At 49.9% G+C, this 13,436-nt stretch overlaps 1 protein-coding gene across 1 annotated transcript; it reads right to left on the bottom strand.

Moving 5' to 3' along the window:
* Nucleotides 1-2,090: 2,090 nt before the first annotated feature.
* LOC100905215 (ral GTPase-activating protein subunit alpha-1) lies at nucleotides 2,091-13,020 on the bottom strand. Its single transcript, XM_029111598.1, has 27 exons — nucleotides 12,912-13,020; nucleotides 12,271-12,384; nucleotides 12,004-12,155; nucleotides 11,726-11,927; nucleotides 11,457-11,581; nucleotides 11,203-11,347; nucleotides 10,915-11,120; nucleotides 10,674-10,832; nucleotides 10,267-10,581; nucleotides 9,959-10,153; nucleotides 9,531-9,741; nucleotides 9,121-9,402; nucleotides 8,544-8,822; nucleotides 6,596-6,786; nucleotides 6,279-6,490; nucleotides 5,992-6,166; nucleotides 5,365-5,892; nucleotides 4,923-5,270; nucleotides 4,491-4,700; nucleotides 4,110-4,400; nucleotides 3,903-4,019; nucleotides 3,623-3,801; nucleotides 3,296-3,519; nucleotides 3,011-3,204; nucleotides 2,761-2,895; nucleotides 2,395-2,650; nucleotides 2,091-2,263 (listed from the first exon to the last, which is right to left on the bottom strand). The coding sequence occupies exons 1-27, from the start codon at nucleotides 13,018-13,020 to the stop codon at nucleotides 2,091-2,093; spliced, it is 5,727 nt and encodes a 1,908-aa protein (XP_028967431.1).
* Nucleotides 13,021-13,436: the final 416 nt, after the last annotated feature.

Here is a 13,436-nt window from a genome sequence, read left to right as displayed (position 1 = left end):
TCATAATAATTTCTGATGTTCCCGGCTCGAAGCCTGAGTTTTCCGAAATCCGCGGCTTCCTTTTCCAGCAAATTCATGCCACCTAGAGCTCAATTCTCGGACAGCGCCCCTCAAGCAGAGTATCCTTATTCCTCCGGATTGAAAATCGCGAATGACAAGGCCCTCTGCTCCGTATTTCGGGCATCACGCTACGTACGATATCACGTTTATCATCTTTTTGCCATCCGTATCGAGCGAAGCAAGCGGGCAGGGATGCCCCGGGACTAGAAGTTGGGGAAGGATCGTGATTACCATGGTCCGAGAAGCTGCCGCGCGTGTGACTCAGAGCAAGTAACTTCGTCCATCAGATATGATCGTGGATCTCCTCTCGTCCTGTAACCCGGGCAGCTTCCCGCGCTCATCTACTGCACTGAGATGAAATTGGCTGACGACGGTATATCGGCTCTCCCAGGAGCAACGGAGGTTGTCCTCCGGCTCTGGAAATCTCTGAGATTCCGTCCGGGTAAAATCTTGACATCTTCGTGGATTGACAGGGAGAATGTTTCGCGCATCTAGCTTCCCTTCTTCGGCGCTACCTCGACCGCGTCGTGGGCAGAGCTGCGCTCCAATAATCGGTGGCGAGTATGGAGTCTCGTGCGAAACGTAGAACATGGGCCATTTTACTTCGCCGGAAAACATTCCCATCGACCCTTTCTTCTCTGTATAGAGGGTCGAATGATCAGAGTTGCACGCCTCGCCGACGGAATCTCTCGTCTATAAATTGTGAGCTCATAAAGCGCCAGCTCCGCTTTTTAGAATGGGACGTGTACCTCGAGGCGGCGATCCACGAAACGCCAGAAGCAACAGAGAATGATCCATCAGGTCACATCGAAATTCTCATACGCTCGAAGACAGAGAGAATATCTGCCTACTCCCCCGGCGAAGAGGACCATTCCTTTGAGCTTTGAATGATGATTGACGCTTCATACAGGGTTACGCAACTGAACTCAATTATCCGACGGAACCGAAGTCCGGCCGAAAGCACGAGAGCAAACGTTCACCCAGAAGATTTATCGCATTCGGAAATATGCAAAGCTCTCCTGGAAAATCCGAGCAACGAATTCGAACCGCTTCGCATGTCGCTCCCAACCCGGAAAAGTAAGTCGGATTTTGGGTATGAAAATGATTCCGGTCCAGCATGCCCTGTAGCGCTATCGGTGCCATGAGGAGAGCTCGCAGCGAGAAGAAAAAAATCAAGTCTAGACTGGAGCGGTAGAAATGAAAATCATCCCCGTGAACCGCAATTTATGATAATTTTTTAAATGGTCCTAAGGCGTGTAAGAACATTCCTGGTGTCACATCGCAGAAATAGTTCGCACTTTGATTCTATGGATCCGAAATTCTTCCCTCCGGTGACTCGGCGATGATCTGAGAATTTGCAGCCAACCGCCACCGTGTTTTCTCTGAGGAACAACGTCTTTCTGATTATTTTTGGATCAGAACCGTTTGCTCGATGATTCTTGCCCACATCTATGGAAAAGTCGGCTGTCTCCCTGCCTCGCTGCCGCTCAAAGGGAAGGGACGAGAAAAAGAGAAGGAACACCGTACGAGATAAATATCCGGCATAATTTATTATATTGCACCTTTGACCGCTTCGCTGGATGATGCGATAGAAATATAAATATGATGATTGAAAATAAGACAGTGGCATATGATCTCCTCTCAGTCTAATTGTATGACGATTATGAGTGGGTACAGCACAGTGAATCCCGCGATATAAGAGTTTCCGGCGTCACCAGAACCTTAATGTCAGGAATGAAATATTCCGTGGTGGAACCTGATGGCGTGTCGCTTACGACGTGTGACCAATAGCTCGGACCTCATGTAACACCTCGCGTCCCCAAGTCGAACGAAGATTGGTATCGGTATATCCCCATCCTCGAATTATTGTATGCGACTTTTCTACTCATTTCTGTTCGCGGCGATCATTCGTTTGACGACTGATTTCGAGCTGAGGATTCCGCGACCAGTCTCTGTTGTACAAATTTTCCGTGGAAATAGAGACTCGGTAGACCGCGAGGATCTGCAGAAGAGCTCAGAATACTTGCGATTCACACTGTGGACTGCGAATGCTGTAACGTGGGTTGAGCGACGGGTGGTGTCCGATGGAATCTTGGCGGAGCGTGAGGAGAAGACGGTGAATCTGTGGCAGATCCTGTACGTGGTTTCCCTGCGGCCACATCGAGGGAGAAAGTCGGAGGTGCGGTGTCTACGATGTCCACTCCTAAATCAAATGAACGAGCGGAACGTGAGGCTCCGACAAGCCCGGCGGAGTGAAATTGTATTTTCCGAAAGAAGCTAATGCAGATGTAATTACAATAGACGAATTCCGGAAGCGTTACGATTGTAACAAACCTTTATTCGACGGTTTCGAGAGCTTCAGTACGGACGGAGCGAAAACCTTGCACGCGAATTCCTCGAAAGTAGTTGGCTCCTTGAAGTTACTGCAGATGTTTTCGATAATTTCTGACCGCACCTCGTAATAGTTGCGGAACATCATCTTCAGTGAGTTCACAGCTCGGTCAGCATTAATCGCGGTTGCACGGACGAGCGCCGGGAGGATTCTCTGATCCACAATCGCACCGTCGAAGAGTGGTCCGAAGAATGGCACCTGCAATCCCGACAGAAGGGGCAAGGGTTTGTGTGAGATGCCTTCGTCGTTTTGTCGCGAAATGCTCGATGTCAGCTTGCCTCGGAAGCCGCGCGGATCGAGTTTCTTACGTCGGGTTTGGCGTTGATCTGCACTCGGCAGAGGTTGTCGGGCATCGGGTAGAGAACGATGAAGACGTCTCCGAACTCTGTTGCGATGATTCCCCGACGGTACTCCCGCTGATGCTCGCTCCATACCACATGAACCTGGGCGAAGGGCACGTAGGAACATTACCGATTGTCTCACGAGGGCCTGCCTGCGCGCCGCCGCTCGAGACTACTATGATCGAGGCTCTGAATCCCAGTCGTGTAAGATACGAACCTCATCGTTCCCGAGGTGACGCAGTTTTTTCGTCATAGCTTCTTTCTCCATCGCCGGGATCCTTGTGCTGACATGAAACAGTACCTCAATGAACGAATTGGCAAAATACGGTGCCGTCAATCCCGTACTTCCGTTTTGATCCAATCCACCGCGGTATCCAGTGTGAGTTCTGAGATCGATATCCCAACCCAGACCTGTAATCATAAGCCGCGTATTACTTTAAGCTTCACTCATGCATGCTCCCTTGAGAACGCTTACAGTGGAATAAAATTACTGATGCCGTACCGCGCACGAAGTTTTCGAACTCGGGACTTCCACTTTGATTCATCAAAATCGAGTTCTTATCTTCTTGGCCTGCCCCAACGTATATCACGGCGATTTTATGAGTCTCTCGCGACCGTTGCTGATCGAGATAACGGACCTCACGGAGAAGCTTATCGTTTTTCTGCAGAAGGGCCACTGTAGACCTTCGCTCCCAGCCGAGGAAGTTGAGCTGGTTCAGGAGCAGTCTGGGGGAAGGAGAGAGGGCTCGTGAATCATTCGACTAAGGGAATCCACCTTGTTCGGTTTATCTCGTTGACTGGAGGAGCCCTTGGTTCCATGGAATCCAACCTAGAATACTGGAAGGGTGCGAGCGATCCGTGTTGTAGTCCAACATTGCCAGAAGAGGTGCCATTGTGTTGTGAGGCGGTCTCAGCATCGCAAGGCGGCATCAGGGCTTGAGCTCTTTGACTCGAACTCCATCGAAGCTTCGCCACTTCCTCCTGTTCCGCCTCGGCGAAACCGAGTATCTGCGGAATGAGCGAATGTTCGATAAATCTCGAACTCCCCAAGACTGTCGACCGATACTCCGCTCCAGCTCTCGGAAATGATCTCGAGTACCGACTCTCACCTCGTTGATTTGATCTGCTTCCGCTAGACTGCTCTGCTGATTCAGCGCTCTCGGCGGTGATGTTAGAGGCAGCTGTGTAGCGCATTCCGGTGAAGTCGATCCGATGTAACGGAGCATCTGGATAATGAGAGTCATTCATGAGTTTTTTCTTGGAATACTTTTCCATGGATCTTGACGTTTCCGTCTCGCAGATCCCGCCCTTGGTACCTTGTTGAGGCTCTCCCGGGCGGTTCCGTCGTCCACGCACACTGGGAACCTGCCAGCGGGTCCCTCGAGTTCGCTCGTGGGTATGCGGAGCGGAATCTCTGGTGTCACGCAAGATTTCGGGGAACCCGCATAGAACATGCATGGATCGGGGGAAGGTCCCGGCGGGAAGGATCCGGCTCGACAGCCGAGTGGACCGTATACTGTTACGCACTCCCACGAGAACTTTCCACACAGATCTCTCACTATGACTCTGGTACGAGCCTTGCCGGTTGTGAGATCAGAAGACTTATCCTGGAAAAAAATCAATCTGCATTACACTCTCTCCGGAAATGTCTGTCTCCGGAACAGCCTCGACATGTATCCACTGCGCGAGGAGCTTACGTTCGGTGGGATTTCGATTAATGAAACGATGCTTGAATCGTTGACCGCGAAGAATTGTATGTTGGGAGCGTTGAAGGTCTGTTTCGAAATCTCAGGAGCTTCACTCAGTCCGGGAACATCATCATTCTCGATGGTCAAGCTCGATGGATTTGTAAGACCCACAGAATTCATCGGAAAGTGTCCTATGTTGTTCATCAAGTGGCACAGGATCTGCGGATGGGAATCGAGTCTGATTCGTGCTCGCGCACAAAGAGCTTCCATCCTCTCCAGACGAATGGTGGATAAGATTCCTCCAGCCCTCGGCAACTCGAATCCGGTATCTGAATTCTACGCCTGAGTCCATGTGGCCCGGCTCTCCCTCTATGAGGCAAGAGAGAAATGAAGGAAAAACGAGAAAACTATCCAAATGAATGCCCTGTAACAAGCACTAACCGCTTTGGCGGCCAGTTTAATCGCGGAAGTTGCTTTTTGCTCGCCGGCGTATTTGGCTTCTTGATGTTGAGGATCGCTGAACGAAGTCGTCAGGGGTGCGTGCAGTGATCTCTGGATCTCGATCGGAGACTCTAGAGCGGATTTCGCCTTGGAGATTTTCTGACTTGAGAATATTTTATCCAGCAAGGCTCCGGTCGAGTCCATTGAACTCTCGCTCTTGACTCCCTTAATTATAGAATCCAACGCCGACAGAGTTGAATGAAGACTCGATGGTTTCGACTTCGTCAGTTCGTCAAGCGGGATCTTCATGGACCACTCAGCGAGGCAGAACATGAGCGAAATTATCAACTGCAAAAGAACGAAGGAATTGGGTTTTCATTCGGGCTCGTTGGATAGTCATGAAATGCGCATGCATGAGCAGAGGACAGTTGTTACGACTCACATTGGAGAAACTTTCATTGAGCTCCTGATTCGGGTTTTTCGGAGGATAGATTTCACCGAGAACCGCGGCCACGCTCTTGACAATGATCTCGGGAATATCCGGCAGATCCCGTATCATGTCGTCAACGAATTCCGCTAGCAACGAAAGACATTCGGCGGCCGTTTGGCAAACGGTATACTGATTGCATTTCGAGAACTTAACACCTTTCTGATTGGGCGCTTGTGGCGAAGGTTTCAGCGATTGAACCAGAACTCTTAAGGCAGGTAGGAAATGTGCGTGTTTGCTTCGATACACCAATTGCTGATAACAATATACAGCTACAGCCGAAATGGCAGTACAGCGCGCTTGCCAATCGGGGTCACCCTTTGCAGCCAAGAGCAGTTTGTCCATGACCGCGGTCTCCAGATTTTTGAGGTTAACGAGTCGATGACCTTGATGATAGGTCGAGTCCAGTGTCTGAAGGTCGCCGTAGATAGTGCCGATGAATAGATGAGCGCCGAGGGTCATCACAGCTTCCGCCCTGGGCATCTGAGGAGGAGAAGAAGAAGAAGAGAACGCCGTCAGTGATCTCTCGAGCTTCGCAATTCTGTGGTCTCTCGCTCCCGATACCTTGCTTCCGGTACTAACGGCTTTGAGTGTCTGTTGATCCAGAATTTCTCCTGATGCTTGCACGAAATCCATGATGAGCAAGGAAAATCCAGGAAGCGTGGTCCCCAAGAATCGAGTACCACTGGCTTTTATGATGCAGTTCTTAACCTTCTGATTATCACTGGTCAGACCTCTGTGCATTACGTCGTAAAGTCTGTGGGGATGTGAGAATTCCTTGAGAGGATTCGGAATATGGACTCGTCTTCCTCCGATACATCGGGATAGCGAGCTCGCCCAATTCCACGAGTCCCATTGCGCTCGCCTACCTCGTGACATATTCCGCACTGAGGGGAATGTCGTGCGTTCTGAAGCTCAGGTCACACAGAAGCTGGTAGGCGATCAGTTTGCCTTTTTCATATTCATCAGACAGCATGGTGGCTTCGAAAAACCAGGGCGTCAGCATATGAATCGGCGGGATGAATTGAGGAGGCGTTGGCGAACTGAGATTATCCTCGGAGACGCCTTGATTCTCTCGCACCTTAAATCATCATCCGAATTACGCCTGAGCATGATGTGGGTCGCATGGACTCAACTACCAGGATCAAATAATTTCCTCACGGACTAGACAGGGTTCTGGAAATACCTTGATCAAAGTTTCACAGAGATCGGCGACTTGTTCCATGACTTTAGCGTGAATAGCTGGGTCTCTGATGTTGTTGACATTCCCCAGGGAACATACCATACGGCGCCACAAGACTACGGCAACTTCAGGACACCAGCCTTTTTGAGATCCTCCGGCGAGGACGCTACGACCATCAGGATCTGGGGTTTCTCCTAAAGGCGACAGGATTGGGGACGTTTCGGGAAATTTCAATAAGGTAGATGCCCAGCGCGAGAGCTCGACAAACCCTCCAGCTCGGAAGTTTTTTTTTTAATTCTAAAATCTCACTGAATCATCGATAACACAGCTCGACAGCCAAATCGTTACAAAGAAAGTGATAGCTATTTCGGGGTAAACCGGGGGCGCTGAATCCGAATTTCATAACAGTTTTTCTCCATCAGGTCTAGTTTTCCCGAAATTTCGATTTTTCGATTTTTTGCCATTTTTCGTCTTCAAAAAATTCTAGCTCTGCCCCTGAGTGGACTAGATCGATGAAACTTTGGTGGCGGATAGACCTCGGTTGGGGCTACACCTGGCCGAGTTTTGGTGCAATTCGTCGCAGTGGTCTCTGAGCTAGAGCCATCGGAAACTAAAAAAAAGAAGAAAAAAGTGGGAGAGGGACCTCTTAAAAACGCACTTGACGGAAAAACTAGGACCTTTGAAGCGGTCTGACCTCGACAATTCGATAGAGGAGGCTTTTACGAGCATTTTGAGACCAAGCAGAGCAAAATCGGTCGATCCGTTCAGTTTTTATTCGCAAAAACATTGAAAATTTCAAAACGCCTAAAAGTCGGAATTCGTCTGTGCCGACTTTTAAGCTTCGAATACATAGCCCAGAATCTCCGTCCCGTGAGCAGACAGAAACTGCTAGCGGGAGTGCTCAACGGGCCGCAGATCCGGGGACTCATGAAGGACCCAAACTTCATCGAATCGATCAACCCGAAGGAAGCCGCCGCCTGGGAATCCTTCGTCTCAGTCGCCACGAACTTCTTGGCGAACACGAGAGCTTCCAACTACGTGGAGTTGGTGCAGAGACTTGTAGAAAGCTTCCGCATTCTCGGATGTAGAATGAGTATCAAGGTTCATTCTCTCCACGCCCACCTTCATCTATTCCCTGAGAATTTAGGGTCAATGAGCGACGAGCAAGGCGAAAGGTTCCATCAAGACATCAGCACCATGGAGGAGCGATACCAAGGGAGGTGGGATGAGTCTATGATGGCAGACTATTGCTGGAACCTCATGAGGGAAGCCCCTGATCGACCACATTCCAGACAATCGCTGACGGCTCGATTTGATGCGGATTGATCGACCTCGCTGATTTTACGGAAGATTCCAACGGCCCAACGGTCGAAGCTTCTGCTTAAAAGCCGGAACAGGCGAATTCCGACTTTTAGGCGTTTTCAAATTTTCAATGTTTTTTGCGAATAAAAACTAAATGGATCGACCGATTTTGCTCTGCTTGGTCTCAAAATGCTCGTCAAAGCCTCCTCTATCGAATTGTCTAGGTCAGACCGCTTCAAAGGTCCTAGTTTTTCCGTCAAGTGCTTTCTAAGAGGTCCCTCTCCCACTTTTTTCTTCTTTTCTTTAGTTTCCGATGGCTCTAGCTCAGAGACCACTGCTACGAATCGCACCAAAACTCGGCCAGGTATAGCCCCAACCGAGCTCTATCCGCCACCGAAGTTTCATCGATCTAGTCCACTCAGGGGCGGAGCTAGAATTTTTTAAAGACGAAAAATGGCAAAAAATCAAAAAAGTGAAATTACGAAAAAACTGGACCTGATGGAGAAAATCTGTTAAGAAATTCGGATTCAGCGCCCCCGGTTTACCCCGAAATAGCTTTCGCTTTCTTTGTAACGCGAAAAAAGTTTTTTTTGTCGAGCTGTGTAATGGACCCTTTGATGATTAGTCCTCAACCACTGCATGCACCCACCAAGGAACTCGTCGTCTGCATCCTTGTTCTCCTTGGAATCGTCCGCAACACTGTCATCTGCGGATTTTCCTTCACACTTGTTCTGATTGTTGTTAGTGGCAGTATTAGCTTCTTCGAATGCTAGCATGTGATGGCTTTCCCTCAGAGCGCTTTCACCCTGTGAATCACATCGGACTAGATCGAAGCGCGAGCTGACCGATGCTCGGTGTTCTCCGAACTCTGAGGCGTTCGAGCCGGTTCTTATGAACACCTCTTGGGTTAAATGCATCGGGATGGCCGCTGCATGAGGGTTAACAATAAGAATGAGCGAGTTTGAGATTCGAGTCGTCGCCGGTGTATTCATTGTAGTGAGACAAAAGGTTCTGGGTGTCACAGTCGCAACGACGCCGAGGGGGATCCGACGGCATGACTCGGCGGGGGTGGGACCGCAGTTAGGGACCTCCCCCATGCGGAAGAGGTTCGAATTTGCGAGAGGCTCGGGCCACCGCAGTCGGACCCCCGTCCCATTACCGTAGGGTAAGCGAACTTCCAGAATTATTGGGGCATTCGTATTATCGTCTCATAGCGAGATGCCTACCGTTTTCTGACGATGTGCAGTCCATCATTTGATTCAGTTGATGGTCTTTCATTGAGCTGCTCTCCAAGGCTGTGCTCGAGGCGGCAGGTGAGGTATTTGTCGACTCCTGATGTAGTGGACAACCCAGGTTTTTCACCGATGGGTACGACCAGCTCCTCGTCGGCTGTTTCGAACGGAATCGTAACTGACGATAAGTGTGCAGGTGGGAGTCCGACAGTCGTCGTTGGAGCTGGCCCGTGTACAGAGAGGAAGACTGTGCGAGCAAATCGGGCGATGATTTCTCTGCGGAGTTTGACACAGAAGCTCAGAATATTAATTATGATGGGTTTCAGATGGTATCACTCGTCGAGATGGGCGTTCCATGCGATATGTATGTTCATCGGAGAGAGCCAGAATTGAGAGGGCTTTACCGGTCTTCCCATCGATATCGGTCGAGCTTTGCTGCTGCCGACTTTGAGGGGTTCGGATTTGAGGCGTTCCCTCGGATATTCCTCTCACATTGCCTTTGAGGTTTCTTCTTCTTTTCGTTTGTTGCTCACTGAGCCTAGCTAGGGGTAAATTGTCGAGATCCAGGCCGTAAACGCGGGTTGTCAGGATCCTTGTGAGCGTTTTCATGGTTTTCTGAGGGATGGAAAGAAATCACTCGAGGAATCAATGGAGCCCTCAGGTGGGAGAGCCTGCACCCGATAGGGATATATATGCCCTAATTGCCTAAGAGTGAAGCTTCTCCAGAGCGTATCGCTGCTCTTGTTGAGATTCTACGGGCGAATGAGCGTATGTGAACGAAGTCATTGGTAGAAATGGCTCGGGCTCGAATGAGGTATTTTCTTCTACTTACAGCCCATTCGTCGATCAGGGGTTCCCAATGTGAAAGAGTGGATAGCACCCGAACGAAGCCGTTCCAGAGGTCGACGCATATGGTCGCATGAAGATTGGCCTTGATCCACGTCACGATCAACGTTTGAAAAAGGGGAGGTGCGAGTTGCCGTCCGAGAGAGTCACCGGATTTTCGCGGAACGTCATTAGATAGCACCTGCAATTGGAAGAACGGAACTCTACGTTGATGACTTCACGAAAGTATCCGTATTCGTATATGGTTGCGAGGCTTTTCCCCATGCGGCGTACACTTTAAAGACTGCCGGTTACCTGAGACGTTACGTGTAGAATCACATAGAGCAGTTGTTCCCAGGTTGCTCGCTCCATGAGCTTTTTCATCACCATGAATCGGTATATGTTAATCACTCGCTTGCATAGGTCAACCTGTTCCTCCAGAAGTTTCTCCTCGCTGACCGGGAGGGACAGCAAGAAGAAGTTGGACGCGTTCGTGATGAATACTTTGTAAAGGTTTTGCTGGCCACAAAAGACCGGGTTTCGAGGCTGCTCCGAAGAGGGCTGCTCGATGAGGAAAGACGGAGGGTCGGGGAGATTCATGTGAATCCATTCGCGATAGACTGCGATCACCTAGTGGAGAGAATCTCGGAGATGAGGCATCGGGGTTGCAAGAATATGGACGCGTTCGACTCATCCCCAATTGTTCTGGGCGGGAACACTACCTTTTTCGTTGTCTGTGTTTGGCCGAGCGGTGAGACGAAACATTGGCGGAAGATCTCGTGAACGAAATCCACATTTGCCGGTGTGGCGTAAAGGACGTTCCTCACGACGGCTCGGTGATAGACGCTCAAGAAGTCGGTGTCGGGAAGAACGGGAACCGACTGAAAACAGAGTTGAGCATCTCGGTTATTTCAATCCCAGCATTCGATAGGATGTCGGAGACAATCGGCGAATCTCAAGCACCTTTAACATGTCGTCGTCCATGAAGCTGCTCCATGCCGAACGCGCCGCGTAATACGTCCACGGATTTTCCATCCTCTGAGCGTTCCTGGTTGCTCCCGCTTCACGTTCGCCCTTTTGCGGATTCACGTATTGTACCAAGAACTGAACAACCAAGGACTGATGCTTCGATAGCAGCACAGAATCGCTGCGCACCGCGGCCGGAAGGTCTGAAATTGTTTCTGGACTGTTATACTGACTCTCTAAAATCACATTTCGCAGGAGCCGATCCAATTTCAGATGTTTGCTTACCAAGATTAGGTTGATAAAGCGAATACTTGACCGACATGTTCGGGAACAAATGTGGAATATATATAGCTCTGAACTTGTCCAACAAAAACGAGAAGCAACGCTCGTATTGACGAACCCCATTCACAATAATTTGGTCCCACTGAATCTGCGGGAAGAATGCATGGAGCCTCAGGTCACGGAACATCACGCAGGATAGGCAAATATTCGGAGCCCGAACCTTCGATCTTGAAAGATGATTTAGGGGAGGAACGTACCTTCGTGACCTGCGTGACCATGACTTGCAACATGAATTCGAGAAGAGCTGCGCTCTGGTCTTCCGGCTGAATATCCCCCGGAACCGGGGGGAAAAGGTGAGATTGCTCACCTGCCACGACGGGTCCTGTGGAAGGGGATGAGTCAAAAACGCCACAGCGAACTAATATAAAAGAGACCGATAGATTAGGGGGTTCTTGAGGCGAATCGTATTAGGCAAATAAAACGCTCGTCAATGATGGATACTCGAATCTCCGTAAGCAATTATTACCGATTTCGTTCTCCAATGTTGTGTAGAAAGTATAATCTTTCGCAGGGTGCGCACCCTCCGGTGGAGGGCTCCGAGGTCTTTGCAAGGGTCCTGGTATCAAGTTCGGTATCAGCGTTGCGAACATTATATCGACTTCCGCGGGTGCTGCTTCTCGCAGAATTTGATACCAGATGATGAAAAGACGGATAGCCTCACAAATCGTCTAGAATTTTCAAGCATAAAATCATTCTCCGTATGACTATTCGAGTTGTTTCGGTCCTACAAGAAGGCGGACTCACTTTGTGCGAGTTCCCGTGGTGGAGGAGCTTTTTCATCACGATCCTGATGCTGTGAGCCTGCCAACCTTTCGCGATCAGCTCGGGTAGAAGGACAAGAATCTTCTCAAAGAGGTATCGAACATTTTCAAACTCCTCCCTCTGGCTTTTGTGCACTGTATGGGAGGAAAAAGCAGTGGGATCGAATGAGGAGCGATCCATCGGGAGCTCTTTTTATACGAGCGATTCCATCTCTGTGGGATTGTTCCATAAGAATGATTTGATATTCACCTCCTCTGGAGCGAATGTTCCCTTCCACGATGGAAAAGGCATCATGGAAGATGAAGTAGACAACAGAATAATTCGACTGGAAGAACTCCTTCGCCTCATGGTTCTCCACATGCTCTGAAATGGGTCGCTTGATTTACGAATGTTCTCCGTAATGCTCACCTCCAGCCGTCACACGGACTCTCGCTCTAAGCCATCAGTGAATTCCAGTGAATCATTTGGCATGAAAGCATGTAGAATCACGGGAAGCGTTTGCAGTTGAAGGAGCAGGAACCCCAAGGATCTGACATTTTCGACATCTACAATGAGCAGGAGCATTTCCGAATTCAGAAACTCCCGAAAGAATCCAGAAACACCTGACTTCGAGGCTGTTTATGTAATTCCGACCCGGAGTCGGTTTCCCACTGGGACCGATCACATAAAAAGACGGTTTCCGAGGCGAGTCCCGTCACCACCTGCTGACCCCGATCAGCTGACTTCATTCACACGTTCGAAACGCAGAACAGTAAACTCGATCAGGGTCTACTCTTCGGTATGATCCGATGGTGGAGATAATACACTGGATATCGATATTAATTCGTCGCTTGATATGGCGCTTCGGCTGCACATCCGAGGAATCCACCGGCGGGCCGACACCGACTCACCCAGAAAGGTGCGGATATGCTTCAATCTGTTGAAGGAGTCTCTCTTTGCGTCGAGGACTTTCCCCTGAGCTTTTTTGACATTATCTATGTTTCTGTCTCGTTTGAACATGGCTCGATGAGCCCCGCGGGGCGAACACGGCAAACCACGAGCACCACTCACAGTGGACAAGAAACTTCCAAGGATTGCTGCTATTCGGAACAACTATGACAACAGCCCCAATAGACAGCCTGTGAGATGACAGCAGCCACAACAATCGCGTCGTCTGCTCTCGTATATTTACGGGCACGAACCGCCGCCCGCGGCTTCTCCACTGGTGCCGCAGTCGCTCCGGTACCGCCGTTCTCGAAGCGGTCGTCGCTGAGCTGTAGCGACGGCCAGTAAGCTGTCGGTGTTCGCGATTTTTTTCTGTGTCTCTCTCTCATAAATACTTCGGGCCCGCTGGGGTCCACGGACATTCTCTCGGATCTATACCGGAGCGGTGCGAGGTTTTCCAGCCGGGCAAGGCTCACATTCGTCACATTGGT

The sequence above is a fragment of the Galendromus occidentalis genome, unplaced genomic scaffold, assembly GCF_000255335.2.
Source record: "Galendromus occidentalis unplaced genomic scaffold, Mocc_1.1 scf7180000075584, whole genome shotgun sequence".
Lineage (NCBI taxonomy): Eukaryota > Metazoa > Arthropoda > Arachnida > Mesostigmata > Phytoseiidae > Galendromus > Galendromus occidentalis.
Note: the sequence above shows the minus strand (reverse complement) of the source record. Positions and strands in the feature narration are given on the sequence as shown.